The 25,913-nt window shown below is 34.9% G+C and overlaps 1 protein-coding gene across 4 annotated transcripts in view; it reads right to left on the minus strand.

The window, feature by feature from the left end:
• Positions 1-2,742: 2,742 nt before the first annotated feature.
• LOC149779285 (BMP and activin membrane-bound inhibitor homolog) overlaps positions 2,743-25,913 on the minus strand; it is a 43,737-nt gene continuing 20,566 nt past the window's right edge. For 3 of the 4 annotated variants that reach the window (XM_089939887.1, XM_089939888.1, XM_089939889.1), the window contains exons 2-3: positions 22,342-22,638; positions 2,743-7,022 (exon numbers count right to left, since the gene is read on the minus strand). In XM_089939887.1, the coding sequence (XP_089796013.1) occupies positions 6,553-7,022; positions 22,342-22,638 (767 nt within the window). In that variant the 3' untranslated portion in view covers positions 2,743-6,552. Of the gene's footprint in view, positions 7,023-22,341; positions 22,639-24,799; positions 24,882-25,913 lie in introns of all 4 variants that reach the window. The other variant, XM_089939890.1, reaches the window with a different exon arrangement.

Genomic DNA, 25,913 nt, shown 5'->3' on the forward strand with positions numbered 1-25,913 from the left:
AAGTCTATAATGAGAGCAAATTACTGAGCAGGCAATGCATTGTCTAATGCAGGGCATTTAGAAGGATTTCTTAAGTTGGGCAGCCCCGTTGGCGACAAGGCAATAACCGCCCCAGTAGCAACGGTTCTGAAGCTCTCACGATATGTCCAGCAATACTAATTTATCTTTATCAGATATCGTGTAAGCTAAACGTGTTTGTGACGTTTCGACAACGTTTGTGAGTGATTTGACGCAATATGGCAACCATGAGTTAATTAAAGACATGTGACGATGCATAGGAAGACTTCTACATAGGAATGACACAGATCAATGATCTTTCGTCAATTCTAAAATGAAATCTATGCATACAGCATCTTTTCAAACTTGGTTTTCAAATTCATTGAGTTTGATAATAAAAAATAAATTTCATGCAAAACCATACTGAGTTAAATGTAAGTGAGAATAAATGTGTCAAATTTTCTTTAATAGCTTGATAATTAGATTTCATCATCTTTTTAAACACCCGGAACAGGTAAAGTATTATGAAAAAAAAGGGGGGGGGGAATTGTAAGAAAAATGTGTAATAAAAGAACAAAAAAAATTATCAGAAGGGACATCTTAATGAGTTTTCTTTATCAGTTTTCTAGATACAATGTACACAACTTCAGATCGATTAAATGAGAATAAATGAGATGACTCAGTGAATGAGATGACTCAGTGTATGAATGGATGAACGTCTGAATATATGAATAATGAACAGTGATTTAAAGAAAACACGAATATGCGTAATTATTACAGGAACATGTATGAGAGTATCAAAAAGAAGCACAGAGACACGAGAACAAATGAACAAAGCAGATAAAATGAAGGAATAAAAAAGATAGGAAAGCCTTGCAAGACAAAACCTCCATCACGGTGCCATAAGTAGATATAAAATATATTGTAACTCATATCCGATATTTCAGTGGGTTTTTTTTTTTTTTTTTTTTTTTTTTTGCACTGTAACGTTGCCTGAGGGGGTATGGATCATTAGGCAGTAAATGTTTATTTCTGGTTTATATCCATATCTAGGTGGTTTACCATCTTTACGTATCTTGTGGTACGATTGAACACAGACGACACTCAATGTGGCGACACTGTCCGCCATGATTGATGCTGGCGCCATCTTGACTAGTCTGCCCACGTCACAGCACACGTGTTCGTGCCAGTTATGACTGCTAGTGGCAATTGCATACACATTTTAATGATGCCTTTCATATGACTAATTTCAGACATAAAAGAATTAAGTACTAGATTAAAATACGTGTTTTGCATTAACAAGTGGTGTTTGCATACAATCTATACCAAATATCTGTAAGATCTGAAATATTACTATCTTCAAATAAAAAATACCATATTTTGTATTATCATTCTGCAAGTTATAATTATTTTAGCAAAATAAGCGGGCTGTCAAGGCGTGTGTGTATATATATATATATATATATATATATATATATATATATATATATATATATATATATATACGTGTGTGTGTGTGTGTGTGTGTGTTCTTTGCTTATAATAGATCTTATATTCTTATATAAGTTAAATTGGATCCCTTCGGTTGTTGTTATAATTTTTTTTCCTCTGTTATATCGAAAATGGAATACAACAGTATGCTTTTGGGGTCCTTCAGCTTCACTATATCAGGAATTTGTTATATTATTGTCATCATTACTGTTGTTGTTGTTGTTGTTGTATAAGTGCTAAGAGTTTACATCAGAAATGTAGGTGTCTACGTATATCTTTCATTCATCCGTTCTTACAAAATGCATTCGATATACATGTTTTACGCCCATTCGATAAAAATCATTGCAGGCAGTTTTCCTATAATTACCTTCAATTCATCCGATTAGCAAACAAAACACATATGAGTCATCACAAGATAATTTTGTCAACTAAAATTCCCGAGGCAAGACTGATGGCAACTGACTAGTCACAACCCAGGACGAATGAGTCTGCACTTAAAAGATAACAACACCATTGTTTTGCTTCGAGTAATATATTATCCAGAACCCTGCCGCCAAACGCACTGACGATCACTTTTAAGTTCCGTTTGATCAACAAAAATTTGTAATTAAGCTAACAGCATTATTTCAAAGATTTGGACGAAAGTGGGCTGGAAACCAGACCTTTCGTGATATAATTACTGAGAAAATGAACAAGTTAAAGAAAACTGATATAGTCTGCAGTGCAGTTAATTTATTCCTTTTAAAAAAATGTTTGTTATGACGTATCCCTAGAAGACAATACCTTACGATTTGGATTTTTCATGATCAGAAATGTCATATTATTGAAACTGGCTTATTTGTTTTCGGAATTTTTCATCTTAAGCTTACTGTTCAATTTAAATCGTGTATAGCTATGCAAATACTGCTTGCTGGAGTTAACACACTACAGAAATATATCATGAAAATTACTTATATATGTATCAAACATCTTATCATTATCGCATAGAATAAAAATGACGTGAAAGAACCAAACAGCAGCATTTGCAAAAGGGCTGTGCATTTGTATGTAAATATGATGTGAAAACTGCGTATGCGTGCTTTCATGTGTGAGCATGAGAGAGAGAGATCGAGATCGAGATCTCAAAGGCATCAACTGGGACATTTATTGCTTATTTCTGGCGTCATCCTCTAGCCAGCAGCTACAAAGTGCGCTATATCTTCAAGACTAATGATGCAAAAAAAAAACAAACACAAAAAAACGACCAAAGTCATGTCACATTGATTCATCTTTAATTTTCTGTAGAAATAAATAACTCATTTAAAACGTATAATAAAATATACAGTAGTCTATCAACATACATGAAGAATCGTAAACGACAACACAGACGACATGATATATATCAAAGGCAAGCCCCGCTTCCGGTCCCGGTCCTGTCCTTTATGCTCACACTACACAACTGTGGCAAACAATACTAGTTCAATTCCTTACCATACATGTATTTTATATTGTTTTTCTTCGCAATGTTTTATGAAGGAGTAGCCTTGTATAAGAGATTTTGAAATGTACATCAAAATGGCTGATACAAATATAGATCATAACATTAAATTTACATTTAAATCGTTTTTAATGACAAACATTGAAAACAAAACAAATTAAAACCAATCTGATTTTCTATTTTGGTGGGAATTAGTTGTGTTTATACCATTTTCTCCTAATTGAAACACCTAATGTGAACGAAAGTGAAGTCAGCAACAACTGTCAACGGCCTTTACAAAATCTTCACTTTAAGCGCTGAAAATATTTCCCAACATGGTAATGTACAGACGTTTTGTGAATATTGATTGGGCTTGGTCATGCCCATATTAAAATCAAACACAAATTGCTCCTATACAGATGGATTTCAAAGATTGCTTTATTCTAAACTGTAATAGGAATGTACATACGTAATCTTTATTTGGTGCAAAATAAGCTTCCCACAAATGCATATATCTAAACACTGATTGGAGAATGTCGCACTTTGTTATGCGATACTTTTTAATAGATATTTGAAGATAAGATTTCAGATTTCTATAAATATGTTGTAGATTTGAAGTTCTTAAAATCAAAGAAAGAAGGAAAAATAATTTCAAAACAAAATATTTCACAATGTTAAGCATAAACGATAGTCCTCAAAGTATGTTAGAGCACACGTGGTTGGTTCTACTTTAGTTGTATAAAATAGACATAAAATCACACATCAGGTTTCCTTAAACTATAATTTAATCCCCTTTCCTCGAGTACATTTATCTAACCAACGATCAAAATTTCACATAGTCGATCTGAAAGTAGAAAGGTTTCTAAAATGTATGTGTTATCACTTTCATTTTATTATACAGGTGATTCTTTTTTTTCCATTTTTTCAGACAGGTGATCGCTTAGTGCTGGTGATTTTTAAGGCAAGTTTGACAATACAGATTTGAGTATGAAGACATCTTAAAACGACGGTAAGCCCTATCTCAGATGCTGGGTTGAACTCGACCTATAATGCGTTCCAATTAGCCGATGTTTCTATTAAATTCAAAACTGTCTCATTTGCGATCCTTATTCAATAAGCGCAAACGATCTTGGGTTTTGATCGTGGTAAGTTCAATTAGTTTATCGCTTTTCACAAAACATGACACTTATTTTCTGTAAAATGCCAAAATAGGTATTAGAAAATGATAAATTAGGACATAAAAGGATAGTTTACCCATTTAGTGTAGAGAAAGAGGAGGGAAAAAAATTTATTACAGAAAAATGATACAAGGCGTTAAAATAAACCTTCTGAGGAATCCTGCGTCTCACCTGTCTCAGTATGTTTTTCATTCAAACACCTTATGGCAAAATGCGGCCTGAAAAGTGTCATATCTCACTATGGTTACGCAGACGAGACAAATATATAACACTCAAAACCTTGATGGTTATTCCTGAGAATATTAGTAAAATATCCATGACGTAAACGCGCAATTTAAAGTTAACAAAATTCAAAACAGAAAAGACTGAATCAAATTTGGATTCGTCTCTGACGATCGTTTTTTAAAAAAAATTTGTACAAGAGATTTGTGCCTCCAAGGTCTAGAACTCAGGGAAACAAAGAAATATTGTTCTTACACCGAGGGAAGGCTGGAGGAAGATCATTGCCAGGAAGATGAGTAATCATTGCAGATAGAAGCTTAATGGCTACTTTGATCCGCTTACAATGTGTAGTCTGTCTGTCTTCAACTTCTAAGAACAGCTGTCTCGATGAAAACAAAGTTCACTTGTCTTTTTCATTATGAAGGAAACTTATTCGTAGAGAACGCGTGCAATTGCAATGATTTTACTTGATGAAACCAGTATCATAAGACTAGTTTTGGACACTGAAGATACAGTTTTGAATAACCTTCATTCGCTTATACTATCTTGAACAGCACAAGGGCGCATACTAGTCGACCATTCAATCTTTTTAGCATGGTCGATCAAACGTCCAAATGATTTTGAAAATCATAATGACGTATACTCGTATAGCATCCAATGTTGTTAGCAAAAGTCTACAATATTAGTATACATATTTCTTCATCGAGTTCCACAAATTTAGTTCAGCGCCTTGCTTCAGTTCGTACTAGCAACAATGTACTCGCCTGACAATAACACAGCTTACCCAGATGCAATCGCTTGACAATAAAATATCTTGCGTGAACAATTGGCTTCATCATTCAGATGCAATCGTACAACAAAAATGCATCTTAATTTATGTTAATTGATGTTAACTGGCGTCATCACTCAAATGTTACAGCATAAACTTTTACAAGTAAAAAACCTTTCATATTAAATTGCATTGCATCCTACAGAGCTATTTGATCAATCGATAAGTCTTGTAGATCAATGACATTTTGAGATCGAGTAAACATGTAATTTTGTGCTCAACCAATCGCAAGAACACTTCTTGGTGGAGCGACTTTTAAATGACCAAAATTATTCTCCGTTGTTTGGGTCTGGAGCTTAGTTTCTGATTAACATTCAGCTCTTTGTCTCGAATCAAATTATTTGTATTATTTTGAATTTTAAAAGCAATTAAATTTGCAAAAGGTTTAAGGTAACGTGCATTGTAACTGGTTGCCAATAAATTCAAGCTAAAATCGTAAGACCGTAAGATCTGATCTACTGGCAAAGTTACCTAAAATGAGGTTATAATGTTCATTTATATATTTCAATTTGTATATTCAGTGAAACATTTTGTCCAAAACATGTCATTAATCTGCATAAGTGTAAGAGAAGAGAAAGGATACTCAATGTTCTGCTAAAAATATTTCATAAAGAATAATTGGGAAGGTATTTTAGAACAGACATAACCTTACCGGAGCTTGCCTCGCGGCCATTTCATGACCAGAAGAAATATCATGCATAGGAGCAACACGTGACATACAAAGGATACAAATAATAAAGCTGCTTCATTTTAATGGACTTCAATTATATTAAAATTGTATTCCAGTAAGCACTATGTTCATTATCACATCTGGTTTATACATTCCGCATTTTCTATTCCAAATGACACCCAACGACCGAAAGTTTGAATGATGTTGTGATTTCACCACTCGGATTGGACAATAAACATTGTCGCTGAAGCTTTATAAAACGTTAATGAAATGGATCTCATCCTTACATATAAATGCGTCATTTCCGAAGGCCTACTTAAAACAAGTGACGACTTTTTCTTGTGGAAATTAACACGTTATTTCTTTAATATGTTTTGCACAATTCAATTGTTCTATCTAAAATATACCTAACGTTTCTGCGGATACAACATTCATTCATTTTTGTCATGTTCTAAACACATGAATGTCCCATTTTATTTTATGTTTCAAATTTACAACACGTCATTTAAAAAGAACATCGCTAAGAACTAACTGAACTGTAGTTTCTGCTTGAACCTATTGAACAACAATGAGTTTTCTATAAACAATATCATATCAACAGCTCTTAGAATGTGTTATTGTACATAGTGCACTCTCTCTCTCTCTCTCTCTCTCTCTCTCTCTCTCTCTCTGTCTCTCCATTTGATGGAGAACATTTTCCATTCCAAGGCTATACAATTGTTGCAAAGTCATTTTTCTTCGGTTTACCCCATATAACAATTGATGGAAAGGAGGACTGTTTGACAGTATGAACAGTTTCTGTATCACTAACTTTTTCACAAACATTTTCGTATGCTTTTCCGTCTTTTTCTACCTTAATTTTTGTGCTGTCTTTGCATATTGGATTGTGATGCCGTTCACTATAATGTGAGCAATTTTTCATGGGAGGTTTCCCGATAAAATGGTCTGAAACATATAACTGTGCTTTTGTTAAGCTCCTCTCCCGCCGGATCTGAATCAAGCGTCTATGTTGCCGTGAGTCAGTTCTGAGCATGCGCACTGCTAGTAGCACCAACAAAACAAGGATGAATCCTCCAGCAATTGGAACCGCAATCACAGCGGCTTTAAACCACAAATCTTTTTCCGGCTGGCCAAGGGCAGGTCTATGTGTATTGTGCTGTCTGTCATTTTCGACAACTTCTGAAAAATTACACGAAAAGAATAAACAATAAGTATAAATTGTATCATTGTCGTTTTATCTTATAGGTGTTGTCTAATGTTGTAAAGCGCTTAGAGCTTCTAAAGATTAGGCACTATACAAAGTCCTCATTATTATTATTATTATTATAAATAAGTTTAAATGTGCATAGGAAAAACATTGTTGCTATATAGATCTATTTTCTTTAATGTCCCCGACTCTTTATCCATCGAAATTGGCGAAATTCATTGCTTTTTGCAGATTCACCGTTAATATTAGTATTGAATTTTTACGTGTTTCCTTAGCGAATTTGAGTGATGTGATCAAAATCATCCTTTTCTATTATAAATGTACAAATATGCATTTCTTTCCGCCGATGATTTGTATAAATATTACATCACTAAACAAAATCATTCAACAATGCAAATAAGTAACCAATGATAAGAATTCGAACTTGAATATTTTAAATGCTTCAGTGAAGCCTTATGCAGACAGTTGATTTCGAGTTTGCTTCTTTTTCAAAGCTAATACAGTCACTGTGATACGAGTTGTCTTTAACGCGTTACATAAAACAACACATTTTTACGATCTATACTCAGCAGGAAGTTTGATAATTTGTCAAAATGTAAGAAATTTTGTGAACCTGATTGCGATAAAATTTTTAATTATGCAAATCACGGAATATTCATCGTTGGACCAACATTTCTAATAAATGTTACTTTCCATTTCCTAACTCGGATATTAGAAACAATATCTTACAGTAGCTAGTATGTATGTATGTATGTATGTATGTATGTATGTATATATATATATATATATATATATATATATATATATATATATATATATATATATATATATATATATATATATATATATATATATATATATATATATATATATACCACTAAAACTGAACCAATTTCAGACCAGTTCTAACATCCGAGTGAAATCACTATTTAAATATTCTTTACGAAATGGAAATGTAAGGCGATATTATCTTTAGTATGACAGTTTAGAAAAAATAAAAACAAACCAACGTCTAAAATCTTTATTTGATAGAAGCATTCGTACTAAATAAATATTGTATTTTTATTCTTATCTTTATTAATTTGTGTCATCTTTATTTAGACAAAGCGTACTTTATTTCAAACAGAAATCTCTTTAGAAACCGGACAGTGATTTAAAGAGGAATAAAGATCTGTCCTCGTATTACAAAGTTACGGTAGGTAATCTCTTATGATTAGATATGATGTTGCCTACATAATTGTTATATTCCACACATTCCGTCTCCTTATTGCTGTGAAACTACTAATGTCAACATCGCTTAGGGAAAGCCTTGATTACGAGAAGAAATTATGAGAAATATGTATTCCAGCTATTAAATGCATTTGGTATAAATACAACTTAAATCCTCTTGCAGAGAATAACTGCATCATTTTGTCGCCATATTGTCTAGTCGCTAAGTCTAGGGTCGAATGAGAAATAACACCGGATTGTCGCGGAATTTTCCTCTAGGGAATTACTATGCGGTAATTAGACGTTAAATTAATCATGACCGGATACTATCAGTTTGTTCTGATTCTAATGAAGTACGCAGCAGTTGTATTCTTAATTTTTTTTTGCAACCAGAGCTATCAGAGATGGGTACATCGCAAAGGGACCCGCTCACTAGAATCTGTTCTGTGGGTCTTAAACAGAGGAACTCGTGTTGGAAAACTAAATTTAGGAAAAAACATGGATCATGATTCATTCAAATGACGAAGTGGAATATTCGAAACCTAACTATTTCAAGGTTTCATCGATACAAGCAATACAAATAAAGATAAATAGGTGAAGATGATGGACAAGGGTAAAAACTGGTCAAGGATAAATGCGACTAAACCCATAAAAGGCGCACGTAAGTCTGTGAGGTGATGTTCATACCCAGGCATTAGAATGTAGTGAACGGTTCTTGATCTCTGCTGGTTACAAGGAACATCCCGTGAAAAAGTATGAAGTTAATTGTCAAAGGCCTAACTCTGTAATACAGAATTTACGAAAAGAATTCCATATACGACACACATAGGTCACGTGTAAAGTTATGAATTTAATTAAATGTCGAAGATGGTAACTCTATCTAATTTGGAGTTGACGAAACAAAATACTTATTAACATCCAAGTGTACGAGACAATGCAGACACACGACACTGATGCAGATTATTTTGAATGGTTCATGAACTATGCAGTTTACAAGGATCTGCTGAAGTGAAGATTTAAAATTACCAAAATACATTCAATCAAATGTAAAGATTGTAGAGAGCTAACGTGGCGTGACCAGGTGGACTGATGGTTTGACGGTCGGTCAGAAAACTGATTACAATGAACCTCCACGTCTGGGTCCTAATAAGAGAGAGAGAGAGAGAGAGAGAGAGAGAGAGAACTGAAGTTACAAAACGGATTAATGACAGCTTGAGCAGTAACTACATATGGCGAAAATTAATTCTCCACGCGGAAGTAAGGGAAAAAACAATAAATATATATATGTGGAAGATTACAAGAAACATTTAAGTCAGAAAACTAGTTGATTATTTTTCCTTCTTGTCCTTTCTTGTTTTCAACTTGAAATGATCTACCTATGCAATAAATCTGCATGAAAGCAGAAATAACGCTACTGATAGAAAATGTTGTAGCTCTAGTTGTAGTGGTTGTAGTAACTTGATAGTGAAGAACATTTCACAGCATCGTTATTATTATTATTATTATTATTATTATTGATGCTGCTGCTGTTATTGATAATTGTGTTGATAGAAGCAATGGTGGTGGCGGAAACGGTCCAGTATTAGAACAGTGTTAGTGGCAGCTATGGGTGTTATATAATACTATTCTTTAAGAGGTTCATTCCTTTTTTGTGATGTGGGGACAGTAGGGAGTAAAACATACTAATTAACACACACACACACACATATATATATATATATATATATATATATATATATATATATATATATATATATATATATATATATATACACACACACACACAGTAGCGACCCGTAACAATGATCCCATCAGGCAGGGCACAAATGTAAACTTTAAAAAAAAATCCATTTTGAAAAGAACTGTCTTGCCTGAATTTAATTGTTTACTTCCTGGTTATAATTGTTTATTCTTTGAAGAAAATGGTTTATTTGACGCAAATATAATGAAGATCAACAACGAAAAAAGAGTATAAATGCATGATGTCCGAACGTTAAGATGTTAGACATTAATTTATATGACGTCATTTTTTTATACAAAGGACGTCAAGTTGTCGGAAGTTTCTTTGTACATTAATTTTTGAGGTACTGGAATTAACATAAATTTGTAAATTCTAGGTTGCTTAGATAACATTAATTTCCTCAAAATAGCACATGGCTTTGACTGTGGGATGTAATAAAATTAGTCAGCAATAAAGTTGCATTAATTTTAGTTGCAAACTGAAAGTATTTTGACGTGATTGTCATAGCTATAATCAAATTATTATTCCTTGGCAATCTTCCAAATAACGATGGAATTAGTGATATACGGAGATAGATGAGAGAGTAACTGACGGCTGGTTCCAGAAGAGATTATAAACCTTTTGATTTGTTTTTCTTTTAAAAGGTAGAGACTTTCAGTCTAAAGCATTCATTTCATGTTATGTTTGGTTGAACCCGTGTCCATCAATATGCCTATCGAGTTCTACATTGCCTGTTGTGCTCATTACAAGACTAAAATACGATTCAGTTTGTACATTAATAGCTATTTGTAGGTTACACATAGCTCAGTACATGCGGTACCAATTTTTGTGTTTCAAAATACGGAAGTTTTTCATATTTTACTATCTCACCATCGTAAGTCCGATGGTGAGATAGTAAAATATGAAAAACTTCAGTATTTTGAAACACAAAAATGACTTTGATATTCTTTACATTATCTTTAAACCTGTGTGATGTTGGTGATAGGATTTGGCTTGGAAGATAGCGTGATCATCTGGCTTGGGTTTTTTTGCCACACACAAACGATACAAAATTATATATTTTAGTCTATTCACATCATTAAGAAGTGATATCTCACCATCAAACGCAAAATCTAAGGGTTTTCTTCATACAGCTACTTGTTTCCAAGCGCATACTCTCTCTCTCTCTCTCTCACACACACACACACACACAGAGTAAAGTCGCCACATAGTTATTACATTTGTGTGCTAGGTTAAACCAAACATATTGCGAAAACTACGAGTTATAAGTTTACGGTGACTCCATAATCGTTTTTTAAAAGCTTCTTTTTACAGAGAAAATAAAACCTTATCAAAAACCTATTCATTTATTTTCATCTAAATTACTTTGTAGATGAACTACGCGACACAACCATTAAACACATCGTAAACTTTCTTTTCACGTCTGAACAAGCCTAGTTTTAATGTATCATTACATTTTCCTTCTACCTTGTCCATGAAGACCATATTTTATGATTACGGGAACATTATAGACCTATAAATACGTTACTAACATATAGACTTTGACTTCTGCGATACACACAATTATAGCTGAATGTACAACATACTAACTGCTTTTTCTTTCTTTCTTTCTAATTTTCTTTTTCTTTCTTGTGTCTGATTCCGTGGTTTTGACGAAAGCCGGGTGTGAGTGCTAAACAAAATGCTCTTTGTCTGTTTTAGACATTCTCGAGTAGAATTTCCGGTTTCGTAGAGCTAGGCGAATGGTAACTTCTGTCTGAATACAATACATTATTTTCTTGGTCAAGAACCTACCTTTAATTTAAAGACTTGGAAGAAGATTTTGACATCCAGCAAGGAGTCTTCTGGTGTCTTTTTTGGGGAGAAATCCTGACGAATATTACAATTTCATGTTTCAAATGCAAGAGCTTGTCTTGCGCCGTTCGAGCTTCGCTAGCTAAATAAAACAGTGCAAAACGCACTACCATTAAATATTTTTCTCTACTCGATTTTTTTAAAACAATTATTATCAATCAAAGATTGTTCAGTTATCATTGTATTTTTCTCAAATAGCTGACAATTAAACGCAAAAACATGCCAGAGAACAGCATGATAACTCGCGATAAGAAGCTGTATTCCATATCATCGCGAACAATTCAGAGATTATATAAGATATCATTTGGTATTTTGTTTTGTGCATTTATGTACCATAATTATAACAACTGGAATGAATAGGAACCTTGATAAATCTGAAAATAACGTACAATCCAATCACATTAACTTGTTGTAAAATAAGTAATAAAAGACATAATCTAAAATTTCCCAATCTGTATTATTTTCCGTGAATAATTCGCTATCGGGTCTTTAGTAAGATATTAAGATGGTGTATACGCATCACTTTTATTATGCGCAACGAGCAATGGCTACAAGCTGACCTCACTATTTCCAGACAGCAATGGCTACAAGCTGACCTCAACATTTCCAACCAGCAATGGCTACAAGCTGACCTCAATATTTCCAAACAGCAATGGCTACAAGCTGACCTCAATATTTCCAAACAGCAATGGCTACAAGCTGAGCTCAATATTTCCAGACAGCAATGGCTACAAGCTGACCTCAATATTTCCAGACAGCAATGGCTACAAGCTGACCTCAACATTTCCAACCAGCAATGGCTACAAGCTGACCTCAATATTTCCAACCAGCAATGGCTACAAGCTGACCTCAATATTTCCAGACAGCAATGGCTACAAGCTGACCTCAATATTTCCAGATAGCAATGGCTACAAGCTGACCTCAACATTTCCAACCAGCAATGGCTACAAGCTGACCTCAATATTTCCAGACAGCAATGGCTACAAGCTGACCTCAATATTTCCAAACAGCAATGGCTACAAGCTGACCTCAATATTTCCAAACAGCAATGGCTACAAGCTGACCTCAATATTTCCAACCAGCAATGGCTACAAGCTGACCTCAATATTTCCAGACAGCAATGGCTACAAGCTGACCTCAATATTTCCAGACAGCAATGGCTACAAGCTGACCTCAACATTTCCAACCAGCAATGGCTACAAGCTGACCTCAATATTTCCAGACAGCAATGGCTACAAGCTGACCTCAATATTTCCAAACAGCAATGGCTACAAGCTGACCTCAATATTTCCAAACAGCAATGGCTACAAGCTGACCTCAATATTTCCAAACAGCAATGGCTACAAGCTGACCTCAATATTTCCAGACAGCAATGGCTACAAGCTGACCTCAATATTTCCAACCAAACAGCAATGGCTACAAGCTGACCTCAACATTTCCAACCAGCAATGGCTACAAGCTGACCTCAACATTTCCAACCAGCAATGGCTACAAGCTGACCTCAACATTTCCAAACAGCAATGGCTACAAGCTGACCTCAATATTTCCAACCAGCAATGGCTACAAGCTGACCTCAATATTTCCAGACAGCAATGGCTACAAGCTGACCTCAATATTTCCAAACAGCAATGGCTACAAGCTGACCTCAACATTTCCAACCAGCAATGGCTACAAGCTGACCTCAACATTTCCAACCAGCAATGGCTACAAGCTGACCTCAATATTTCCAAACAGCAATGGCTACAAGCTGACCTCAATATTTCCAAACAGCAATGGCTACAAGCTGACCTCAATATTTCCAACCAGTAATGGCTACAAGCTGACCTCAATATTTCCAACCAGTAATGGCTACAAGCTGACCTCAATATTTCCAGACAGCAATGGCTACAAGCTGACCTCAATATTTCCAAACAGCAATGGCTACAAGCTGACCTCAATATTTCCAAACAGCAATGGCTACAAGGTGACCTAAACGTTTCCATACAGCAATGGCTACAAGCTGACCTCAATATTTCCAAACAGCAATGGCTAAAATATGACCTCAACATTTCTAACCAGCAATGGCTACAAGCTGACCTCAACATTTCCAACCAGCAATGGCTACAAGCTGACCTCAACATTTCCAACCAGCAATGGCTACAAGCTGACCTCAACATTTCCAAACAGCAATGGCTACAATATGACTTCTATAATTTCCATACAGCAATGGTTACAAGATGACCTCATCATTTCCATGGCAACAAGATGACTTCTACATTTCCATGGCTACAAGATAACCTCCATATTTCCCATAAATACTGCATTACTCCAGCAAGAAAAGGTACATATTGCTGAAATAATGACATCAGGGGTTCATGAATGACCAAGTTAGTTACATGAGGGTAAATAAGTAAGTAAATAAATAGTACTTTTAAGTAATTTTTCTCATTTAGTAAATTATTTTAAGAATTTTTTCAGTTTCTTTCAAACTGCGGCGGACGTGGGTATGTGAGAAATTTGCTAGTAGCTTCCCGTGGGCCAGTGGTTCTCCCTTCCCGAAAGTTTTTCTTCCACCAAATATACCGGCTTCTATATGTAGTCTATCACGTGCTGAAAAATGGCGTAAAACACGTAACATCAACATCTATTCCAACTGCGTTACTTCTAAAGACACCATTTATATTAAATTATGCTAGCAACGTTCTAAGAATATAGACGGAAGAATGACATCTGCAGCCAATGCAATATAAACAGAAAAGTTTTATGGTGTTGTGATTTGTTCGATCGATTAAACGAGGAAACGAATTTGTATACACGTAGATGAATGTTGTATTGAACTCATTTTTCCGACAACTGTTACTTTTTTCAGGTGTCAGTAGAATGGGAAGGTATTTGTGTGGTGTTAGTTGTGGTTATTTCACAGTTCTGTTACATCTTCCTAGCAACATGATTTTTTGGTCAAAATGTCTTTTATTACACGAAACGATGTGTGTTCATCCTCTACTGAATAATAATACACTCTGCACTGAAGGTCTGGGAAAACTTGCCTGAATCATCAAACATGACTGGCTGAAAATTTAACGTTGTGCATGTATAAAACATGGGATGAAAAATTAAATGTTATCCAACATCTATTATTAAACACACCAAAACGGGGTTTTGTATCTGATCATTCGGACCCTTATTAACATCTCATTTCATATTTCTGGCAAGAGTTGCTAAACTTTTGGGCGCACTTACGTAATAACCATTTAATTTTCAAGTGGGGTGGATGGGAGGGGCTCCTTTTTTAGACTAATTTTTATTTTTTACTGCATTTGTGTTTTCTTCAATTGATATAATGAATATAATATTAATTCCGTTTATTTACAAACCAGAGCGAGGCTATTTTTTTGCAATTAAGATGGGATTTTTCCCTCCAATAAAACCTAGCCCCTCCACTCCCAACTCCTTTCAAAGATATCTAAATGGATGGTTCCTTTTATCTTCTAAATTTAATGAGATTCAAGTCATAAAAATAACACTGAAATGCTGATATATTAAGTTGACAGTTGTAAGAATTGTAACGCTATGTGACTTGTATACAACAACGACACGAGCGTCAGCTATCTAACGTTTTGTCGACGTTGTTGCAGAATGTTATTATTTGCACACAAAAAATCCATCATGAAATTAAGCAAGACTTAAATCAAGATAAAATCTTGCTCACACATTCTACTGATACCGACCGTCTATTTATACATCAAACATCTAATAAAGTGGAATGGAAATTTAGACAAATTTAAATTTGAAATTTTCAGCTGAACATTTTAATGTCTGGTAAATAATGAATTCCGTATACATTATCTAATTGTGTCGACTAATCTGTATCATTTGACCAACTTCCGTGCATAGAAATAAAGCGTTCAACCCATATCATTTCTGAAGAATTAACATCCTTTGTTAAGCCGGCGAACTGCGTTACAATAATTAGTACTTCAAAAAATCGAAAAGTTGACCTATTTTAATAGACTCTAAACTCTAAATGTACTGCGTTATCCGTTCTTAAAATACGCCCTTCTATCGAGTTTTTAAATATATATTTGATTGGTTCGTTGTATATTCTGTTTCGAATGCATGGTTTGTAAAATTAACGTTGCCTTCATGACGCTGAAAATAATTAAATCTCAAGTTTATATCCTAATAAAAAAAAAGCATTAACTTGGGACCAAAATACATCAGTCATAATTTTATTATTTTATGAACCATGCGTAATGATAACACCGATCCCTTCATTAATTTCTGGGGACATTTTAACAAGAAACTTTTAATAAAAGTTCTTGTCATTGTAATATTTTCGATACTAACAAACTGTAAATCAAGCGCAATGGTATCGCTTGTCATATAACACCGTGGTGATAAGGTAATTATTTGCCGAATTTATTTTCATAAGGTTATCGGGATCAAGCAAAACAGCAGCCGTAAACTAACCCGATTCCAAGATGCCTCGCGGTTTTTTTTTCCTGCTCTTGCAACACACGGCACAAAAATGTACGGTAAGAAGTTGATGACGTTGAGGTTTGAATGAGGGTATCTGAATCAATATTCAACTGGGCACACAATTAACAACAATCAAGGGCAATTTGCTTTTTGAGATAAGACCTAGGTATCTGTTCGTACACGCCCATCATTTTGATGTAATAAGATATATTATTGTATATTGTATATGTGCTTGTGTAAGATCCTGTCAGTGTAGGAATGTGTAGGACTTATTATCAGTCATGAAAAAAGAGAACAAAAGGTGCAAACTGATTGGACACGAACTGCAGATGCATATATAAAATTGTCAGCGATGATTCACATATCTCAATTTTTATACATAAACAGTATGTAAAACTGTAGTAAATTTCTGGTACAATCTTGATTGTTTCTTAATTAAAAGTTTGCAAATATGAGGTAATATACAAAACGATGGTTTTTACGTAATGTTACAAGGAAAAGTTATTAATAAAAATTTGCTGGAAAAGATACAGACGATACAACATTTATATGAAAAGATAAACGGGAGTATATATGACAAATGATTTCTGCTCATTTAAACGTAAATAATATTTGTCATACAAACCCTGTCTCTTTCATCGTTACCTTTGGACAATAGTAATTATTCATCCAGTTTTCGCCATAGTGGCCAAAGAATGATAATCACTGTGGACCCTACCACCCTCCTCCATGTCACCTATGTACACACACACACACACACACACACACACACTTCTACCTAGCTCAGAATGCTATGCATATACGTCAATGCAAAATTTTGAAAAACAGTTGGCCATTTGAAAATTTAAGGGGTTACCAAGAAACTTTTATATGATAATATCTCTTAAGGTTGCACTGAGAGAAAAACAAATGCTATATTTCAACTGGTCGGGAGGGGGGGGGGGATGCATTAAAAATGAATTCAGAGTAATTGTATCTGATACACTTTCTTTAGAAATGATGTTGTCCCATTCCAGGAACAGTAGTGTATACATGTGTCCAAATAGTTTATTTTCCCTTATTCACAAAGAGAACGTGCATGTGCAACTGGATAGAAACAAACGTCATCATGAACATAACGTCAGACACTTCTCACTTTTGCCAAGACCGTTTTTCATATCACCATTGATATATAGAAGTCAGTTTTGTCTTTCAGGATTTTTTTTTACGATAATGAGTTAGTAACATAATTCTCCTTGAGAACTATACAAAACCAGTGATCCGACAAGGAGAGATTCATAAAGCTTCGTTCAGATAAACTGCGTGGGGTAGTATGACTTGCTTCTTAACGTCTCATGCACACAATAATTGTTCTGTCATATGAAGCACATCTGTATTAAAAAATCCTCTGTCAGTTGTTTTGTTGTTGATTGCTGTTGTCTTTTTTAAAATTTACTTTCATGCTGCTACTTCATTTGATAAAAATTGTCATATAAATCACTTCTGCGCTGAAGTTTTGCAAACGTAACTATGTTTAACATATACCATTATTAGTTATGCCTGTTAATTGTTTGTATTCAAAGGACGGTAATACTTTTGGCCTTTTGTTCTCGATTTATATGATTCTTTTTAAACTGCGTCCTCCGCTAACTGATGCACCGATATATATATATATATATATATATATATATATATATATATATATATATATATATATATATATGCATATGCGAGAATCACTAGTCCTGGCCTATTACAACAACAACAACAACACCAACAAAACAAACAAACAAAATCACCCCCCAAACCAAAAACCAACAACGAAAACAAAACAACGGGTAACTTTTACAAACATAAAAACCAAAATGAACAGAGAGAGTGAGAGAGTGTACGTTATTTTCTGAACTGAAACGAATTTAAATTAGAACAAAAAAAAATCAAGCAGTTCATTATCAAATGTGTAATACAGTGAGGACTTTTAACAGGTCTTCTTTAAATCTTCCCAGACATACTGTAAGGCTGCTGTAAAAAGAAAAAGGAAAGAAAAAAAAGATGGTGGTTCTTTATCATGACTTTAGCTACCCAATACCCAATCAAATCACAGGGAGTATTGTGTAAGCTGTCCAATACCCAATCAAATCACAGGGATTGTTTAGGTTGCACCATATCTAATCAAATCACAGGGATTATTGTTTAAGCTGCCCCACACCCAATCAAATCATAGGGATAGTATTATTAATGTACCTATCTTTACCAACAGAACACAAAAAAAGTTGTAAGAAATGTTTAGGGGAAACGGCTGAATAGGACTTCCAAGCAAATGCAGTCTTGTTATATATAATTCCGGGCAAAAGTTGTTTTTGGCCGCCAACATAGCTGGTTTATAATTTGCTGATAATAAATCTTATCCACTGAAAAAACAACAAAAAAAACCCCCACAAAAAACATGCCTGACTGTGCATCAATCAGGTAGACCCAAACTTCCTGTCCCATAAGACACTTATTATTTTCTTCATGTTGTGAACACGAGCAATTCTTTGATAAAAGAATAGGACAGTTTGCCATGCCGCCACTGTCATGTTGTGTCCTGATCTAATAATAATAATAATAATAAACTTTATTTAACGAGGATAACACATCTGGTCACGAAAGACCCATATGCCATATAGTCCTCAATTTTTGCAATAGTTTATGATAAAAATAACGAATAAAATACTATTTTTAAAAAGATCATACACATACTCAAGTCTACCTTTTAAGCAATTAAACAAACCATGTAACATGTATATGAACATATATAAATCGTAATTATGAACTTCGTCCCGATTTCTAAATTTTTATTTTAATATCAGTAAATGCAGGGGTAATGGATGCATTTCCGTGCCCAATGAGCACATTCTTTTCACGTTTCAAAGTCGTTAGTTTCGCTTATCTTCACACTGTTTATGAGCACAACCTTTGCTCTCGACTTGCATCAAGTCAATCATGTAAGAACATTTCAGCACGACTTCTAAAATGTCTGTCAGGAGTCTTATGTCTCTCTTTCTGCGGAAAACAAGAACATTCCGTTAAAAACAGAATGATTTATGAAGCTTGCATCTGGTTAATGTATGACGTGTGCGTACGTGCATGTGTATGCAACCCCTTGAATGCTCGAGGTTGTAGAACAGTCGAAACGAACTCTCTTCAACTCGGCAACTAATGAAGGTGTGAGCCAAGGTGGCTTGGTGGTTAACATGCCTGACTCACGACCGAAAGATTGCAGGATCGAATACTACAATGGACCAACCCTAGTCATCGTTGCTAAATTTTGACCTGGATCTGGCCATTTGCATTCCGAGTCACATGACTACACGACTCTCGCAACCTACATGCCAATGACATCAGAGGCCATACAGTCATGTGATATCGACAATAAACAAATTTTCAAAGTTGTTGTACGTAGAATTTGGACATATTATATAGAAGTCACTTAATGTTTGTAAATAAATATAATGTACACATAGTTCTCAACATATTTATTCTGAGAACAACGAACAGAAACCTGCTGGTATCACAGCAGGGTGGAGAAAAACATTTTCAAGAATTACCGAGCACGTGTCAGCGATATTTTTGTAGGTGTCACGTTAATACGACATTGACATGTGCTCTCTGCGTAGTGAATCTGGTTTTCTTCAAATTGCTGTAACATCTGGAGATTTTCGGTCGTTGTTTTCACAATAAATATTTCGATAAGTTTAGGTTTTTTCATTTTTCTATAAATATTACATGACTTTGACTTATATGTTTGATTTGTTTTCCTACCGCAACACTAGAAGTGGTTTATTGAAGATATCATGTGACTGAATGACCTCTGATGTCACTGAAATGTAGGCTGTGAGAGTTGTGTAATCACGTGACTAGAATGCAATGGACAGATCCAGGTCAAATTTCAGCAACGATGTACTTTCGTCTCGTCTGTCAGCGGATTAAAGACATAATGAATGCTATGATCGCAATTTCTGAGAAAATAAATCATACTGCTATCGATTTCATGCACGTATATCTCGATGAAAGGTCGTTCAAGTTTGCTGGACCGGCTGGTAAGCGGCTACCCGATGCCGACACCAAATGGTGTTGGCGAATTCCAACTTTTCGATAGGGAATGGACTCTGACCCTACACCCCAACAGAAATGTCCAAATATCAAAAATGGGGTGACAAAGGTCAGAGGGTATTCGGACAACCCTAGTCATATCATTAGAGGTGTGTGGTATTACCGTTTTAAAGCAGTACTTTTTTCCTGTGGAACTTACCAGGGTACTTTTTCATTGTACCAGTACGTCAGTAAAGAGTTCGTGAGCGGCCGCTCTATGCCGACACCACACGGTGTCGCCGAATTACAACTTTTCAACTTAGTTTAAGAAGGGTCAGAGGAAGCTAGGATTATGATAAGGTATGTTATACTCACATTGCCACTAAATAGCCTACTATCTCTTAAAACACCAAACAATGCATGTATGTATGTATGTATGTATGTATGTATGTATGTATGTATGTATGTATGTATTGTATACATGCATGTATGTATGCACACAAACACTGCCAGGTACATTTCTTATCCATGGTCTTTGGTGCTGATCATACTGGCGGTAGTGTTAGTAGCGTTCGTTGGTCGTTGATACATTTTCAACATGTGAAGATCGAAACAGTCACACTAAAATACCTGCCTGCACAATAGTTGGGCAGACAATAAATTTAGCATTAACCACTCACATAAACCAAATGGTCTCGTTATCTAAATAGCACTTTACTGCTTTCCCAGTATCTATTAAACAGGAACTTACATTACATATGTATACCTTTTCGTGTTTCCGTTTCTAGTGAGCTGGGTTTCTTAGGGTGACCTACCCTGACCCGATTTAGCCTGTGTAATCACCTGTATCAACGCATTCCTGAGAGACCCGGTTTTGCCCCGTTTCCAGTTTACCTAATGACATCGATGATGTGGTTTCAACAAGATTGGCAAACACAGGACACTTTCTTAATTGCTCGACGTACTCACTTAAAATTGATTTTCGTTTGAACTTCTATATCAACCCTGATATTTCATCTAAATCCAAGTCAGTGCTCGCTCTTGAACTAACTATACAAAGGGCAGCCGGTTATGTCTTCTGGTCTAACTTTGCAGACAAATTTGGTAATTTATAATGAAGGCTACCGATACAAATAATGAGCGATGAAGGCTATTAAAATCTGTTGTAGTTTTTTTAATGTGGCGTGTTTTAGAAAAAAAAAATACTTCTTCTTACAACAGTTTGCAAAAAAGGATAGTGATATCGTAACTGCGCGGGATTCTACGATTCTGGCTGACGCTGGCAGGTAGTATCTACTAACGTTTCACCCAGAGGTAAATAAATATGCAGCACGAGTATTGTTTACTTCGGAGATGAAGAATTATTTATTGAAATTATTTTTTGTCTTCTTGAAGGTGGAAAGAAATGAAATCATGGATAGACTTTAATGTATCAAAGATTTACAGAAACCTCGAGTTAGTCCATTAAAAAATATTAACTATTTTATTTTAAATCTTTCTTTACAATTGTAAACATAGTTAAAGTTTATTTCGACTGTGGTTTGTACGCGGGAGAAGTCTCGAAACAACATTAAACAGTATTCTATTGCTACTTTATCTGAAAATCACTGATTTTTTCACACAGTTAACATTTATAACATTTTATTATTATTATTATTATTATTATTATTATTATTAAAACTTTTATACCGATTTAATATAAACACGCTAAGGAAACCAAAAGTTTACAGTAATTATTAGCGCCAATATGATAAAAGTTACTATTTATTTAAGAGTATGTTCTTGTGCTGTTGAGACTCTTAATTACTAGACGGAAGAAAATGTTTAAACATATCTGAAGGACTCAGATATATCGTATTAGAGGTACAGTAGAAATACATTTAAACAAAATACAGACTTACGTTCTGTGTGTGTGTGTGTGTGAGAGAGAGAGAGAGAGAGAGAGAGAGAGAGAGAGAGAGAGAGAGAGAATTTACCTGCAGGGGTGCTCCTATTTGAAATAAGTAATGTAAAGTCTGGATAAAAGTTGCACATGTCACTTTTACAACAAAATAAGATTTCCTCTGGTCCATTTGCGACTGCATACTCCGCACCAGTTTGAATAGAACACATTGATTGTTTGTATAAGGGGAGATTATCTAAACATCCGTGCACTGCATCAGTTGTCGGTCCATGCAGTGACTTGAGCAGAGAATAGCAGCTTCCGGCTTGAGATTTACACATGTAGGCTGACGTAACACAACCAGACTCGTTACACTGGCACCTTATTTCACCTGCAAATTTAAATAAAAGAAAACAAACTGATTATATATGTATGCAAACACTGGGTTAGAGTTGTATCCAGGACACAAAGTGGCACCGAATCCCACGTTCCATCCTTCCCTGCGCTCAGAACTGGCGAGTTCCTGAAAATCTTATTAAGCACAACATAATCATATCACCCACTTGACCTGACAAGTCTATTGAAGTTCTTATAATAAATTGTTTATGAAACCCAACCCCTATTGTATACATGCATTTTTCACATCCAAAGGCCATTTTTGACAGCATGTGGTTCTCACAGTGCAAATGCAAGCCCTTTCCCCGGGTGATACTTTTTGAAAAACATTGTCTACTAAATCGCTTGATGCAATTCTGAATAGTTGTCATCCAAGTCGTATTTTAGATATTCTACTTGCCTTGAACCCATGTGTCTACTGCTATGGGTGGGTAGCTCTGCTTACTATCCGACCATTGATATTTCAATGGCTACATACTGTGCAGTGACTATTGGAGGTGGAATGCCTCACATCAATTTCAAGGACACTACAAATATATCCATCTCTTTGATTATTACACAATAATAGCTCAAAAACCCATACCATACCCTTAACTTAAGAAATTTGCCAGAGAACAATAAGCGAAACTGGCCCCTGCCACCTAAATAAAAAACAGGCACCTACAAAGTGACCTTAAGCGATGAGCTGCTTTCACTGACTATTGTGGTTGTTAAAAGCGTTCTAACAAATGGGATTGTAAAATGGTGTAAATCGTGTCTCCGATATATAGTGATAGCATCTCTTCAGTACATGGAATTCTAATTTACATGATATAATGTCATTATCATAGAACATAAGGGACAGGCCATTTAATTTTCGGGAAGGTGGGACATGGATTGTTATTTTGTTTTCTTTTACCTCGAAGATATTTTTTCAACAAATACAATGGATACAGTATGTTCTTTCGTTTTTTTCGTTTTTCTTTTAATCAGAACAGGAATATTTTGTAAAGCTATTTGAGGGCCAGAAAAATCCCAAAAAGTGCTCCACTGCCCGAACCTCCATCAAATGGTCGGACCCTATTAAATCGTTGCCGTTTTGCTCAAGGAACATCAGTTGTAAATTGTATCTTCATTCAATGCATATATAAGTACAATTATCACAAACACACGTGTTTGCTCAAAACAGTGGTCTATTGATAGATACTGAAAATATTTTATTTTTTGAAAAATTACCACTGCCCTTACAAAAAACTGAAAATGTCGTCCCCGCACCCCCCCCCCCCCCGCCTCAAAATACATGCGAGGGATTTCCTTGGAGAAATCATAGAATATTTACAAGTTAGTTATCCCCATTAGTCAAAATGCTGAACTGGACAACTGTACGTGTGCCTGCCTCTGTGTATTTAAAGAATATAAATTAACAATTGCGATGAATATTCGAACCCACGCAAACTTGGTGACTAAATTATTGAACCTAATTGTACGTGTTTCAAGTTTGTTATATAGTCCTTAAGAATGTTACTTTATTAGGCTCCTGCCCATGGTCGGAAGAACAATGTTAATACCTTCTAATTGCTGGGAAAACATGCGTACATTTATCGAAATGAGAATGGTTCTAAGCTGTTTTTAAAGCAATGTAATTCGCTAACCAATAATGTATAGTGCTAAAAGCAGTCACATCTCTATTCTGTCTCAGTCTATATGAGTTCTTTTTCTGTCATTCAATGTTATTCACAGAGACAATCAACAAACAGTACAACAAACAGTTTAAAATGACTAGGATACTAGAAACTTGTAGATTGAAAGCTTAATGGCGACATATTGGTTAGATTCAACACAGATAGCGGATGAGCCGGAAGTAGGTCGACGTCGAAGAATGAACAGAGATGTGTATCAGTATTCCGGGATCGTTTGTAAGTTCAAACAAGAATAACATTAATAAAGCAGTATCAAGAGATGACGCGAATACAATTATAAGAAAGAGAGTTGCTACAGTGTCTACGTATTGAAATCAATCCAAGTTAACGGTGTTCTCTAAGTTTCATGCATACAGATGATGCAGGTACAGTGTTCTATTCTAAAAATCAACCAATGCTATGTCTTTCCCGCTTCGCCGCAACATAATCCAAACACTTACTTTTAGCACAAAAACAGTTATTACAAAAACAATTTACCTTTTTTGGACGCTATAATAAGCGATAGAGGTGAATGCACACATCAAGTTTCATGAAAAAACATGCAACAGTCTATTGGAAACTGTAAATAAATAAAATAAAAGTATTCAATGCAGCAAGAGAAGTACACGGCCAGTTTTGCTCTGGCAGTAGTACCCTCCAAGGAGAAGATACCATTGAGAGATAATTGGATAGGGTTCTTCAGCGGTCGCATGGAATATCACACATGCAATACAATGTAATCCGATACAACTCCACACCCAAACGTTTCTGCTGTACTTTGCCAAAGTAATTATGATCGCTGGATAAATTTAAGTACATTATGTTCGAAAATTAACTTTACAAATGCATAATGTTAGCAAAAGGAAATAATAAAAAGGGAAAGCATTAACACTGCCGATGCCTAACATCATTAAAAGGAAATAATATAAAGGAAGGCATCAGCTCTACCAATGCCTAAAGTCAGTAAAAGCATATTATGTGGGAAATCATCAACTAGGCCAATAAAGCAGAACTACTTATGATGTATGTGTACTACATTATCGAACAACACATTTCTGTACGCTTTTAAAAATATACATCAACTTTGAACCGAATGTAACAGCTTTACAGACTATATATATATATATATGGTTCTAGGCTATATATATATATATATATATATATATATATATATATATATATATATATATATATATATATATATATAAGAAAGATGAAATAATTTAATATACTGTATTGCGACATACAGTAAATATCTTACAAAATCTGACTGGTGAAAACCTTTGATGTATTTATTGGTAAGGCTTCACGCGGAGAACGTTATATCGGGTAGATGGAGATTTCATTCTTGGCGACAGGCGTTAATTCTTGGCGCAATTCCGTTGTCATTTTAATGGATGTTTTATTACTGACTGAGAATAAACTGTGGATATGCTATACAGAGTAAATTTCACTTCTTACCTGTAGACTTCACTGTCATTGACGTAAAATGTATTGGTAAATGACAATTATTTCTAAAGGAATTTTGCGTGAGAGCAAGACAGGGTGTTGTCGACGAATGCTCAGTAACGATGGAACAACACATTGAATTTATGAACTGCTCGCAAAGTCT

This window comes from Sinohyriopsis cumingii, chromosome 17 (assembly GCF_028554795.1).
Source record: "Sinohyriopsis cumingii isolate HCF-2022 chromosome 17, ASM2855479v2, whole genome shotgun sequence".
NCBI lineage: Eukaryota > Metazoa > Mollusca > Bivalvia > Unionida > Unionidae > Sinohyriopsis > Sinohyriopsis cumingii.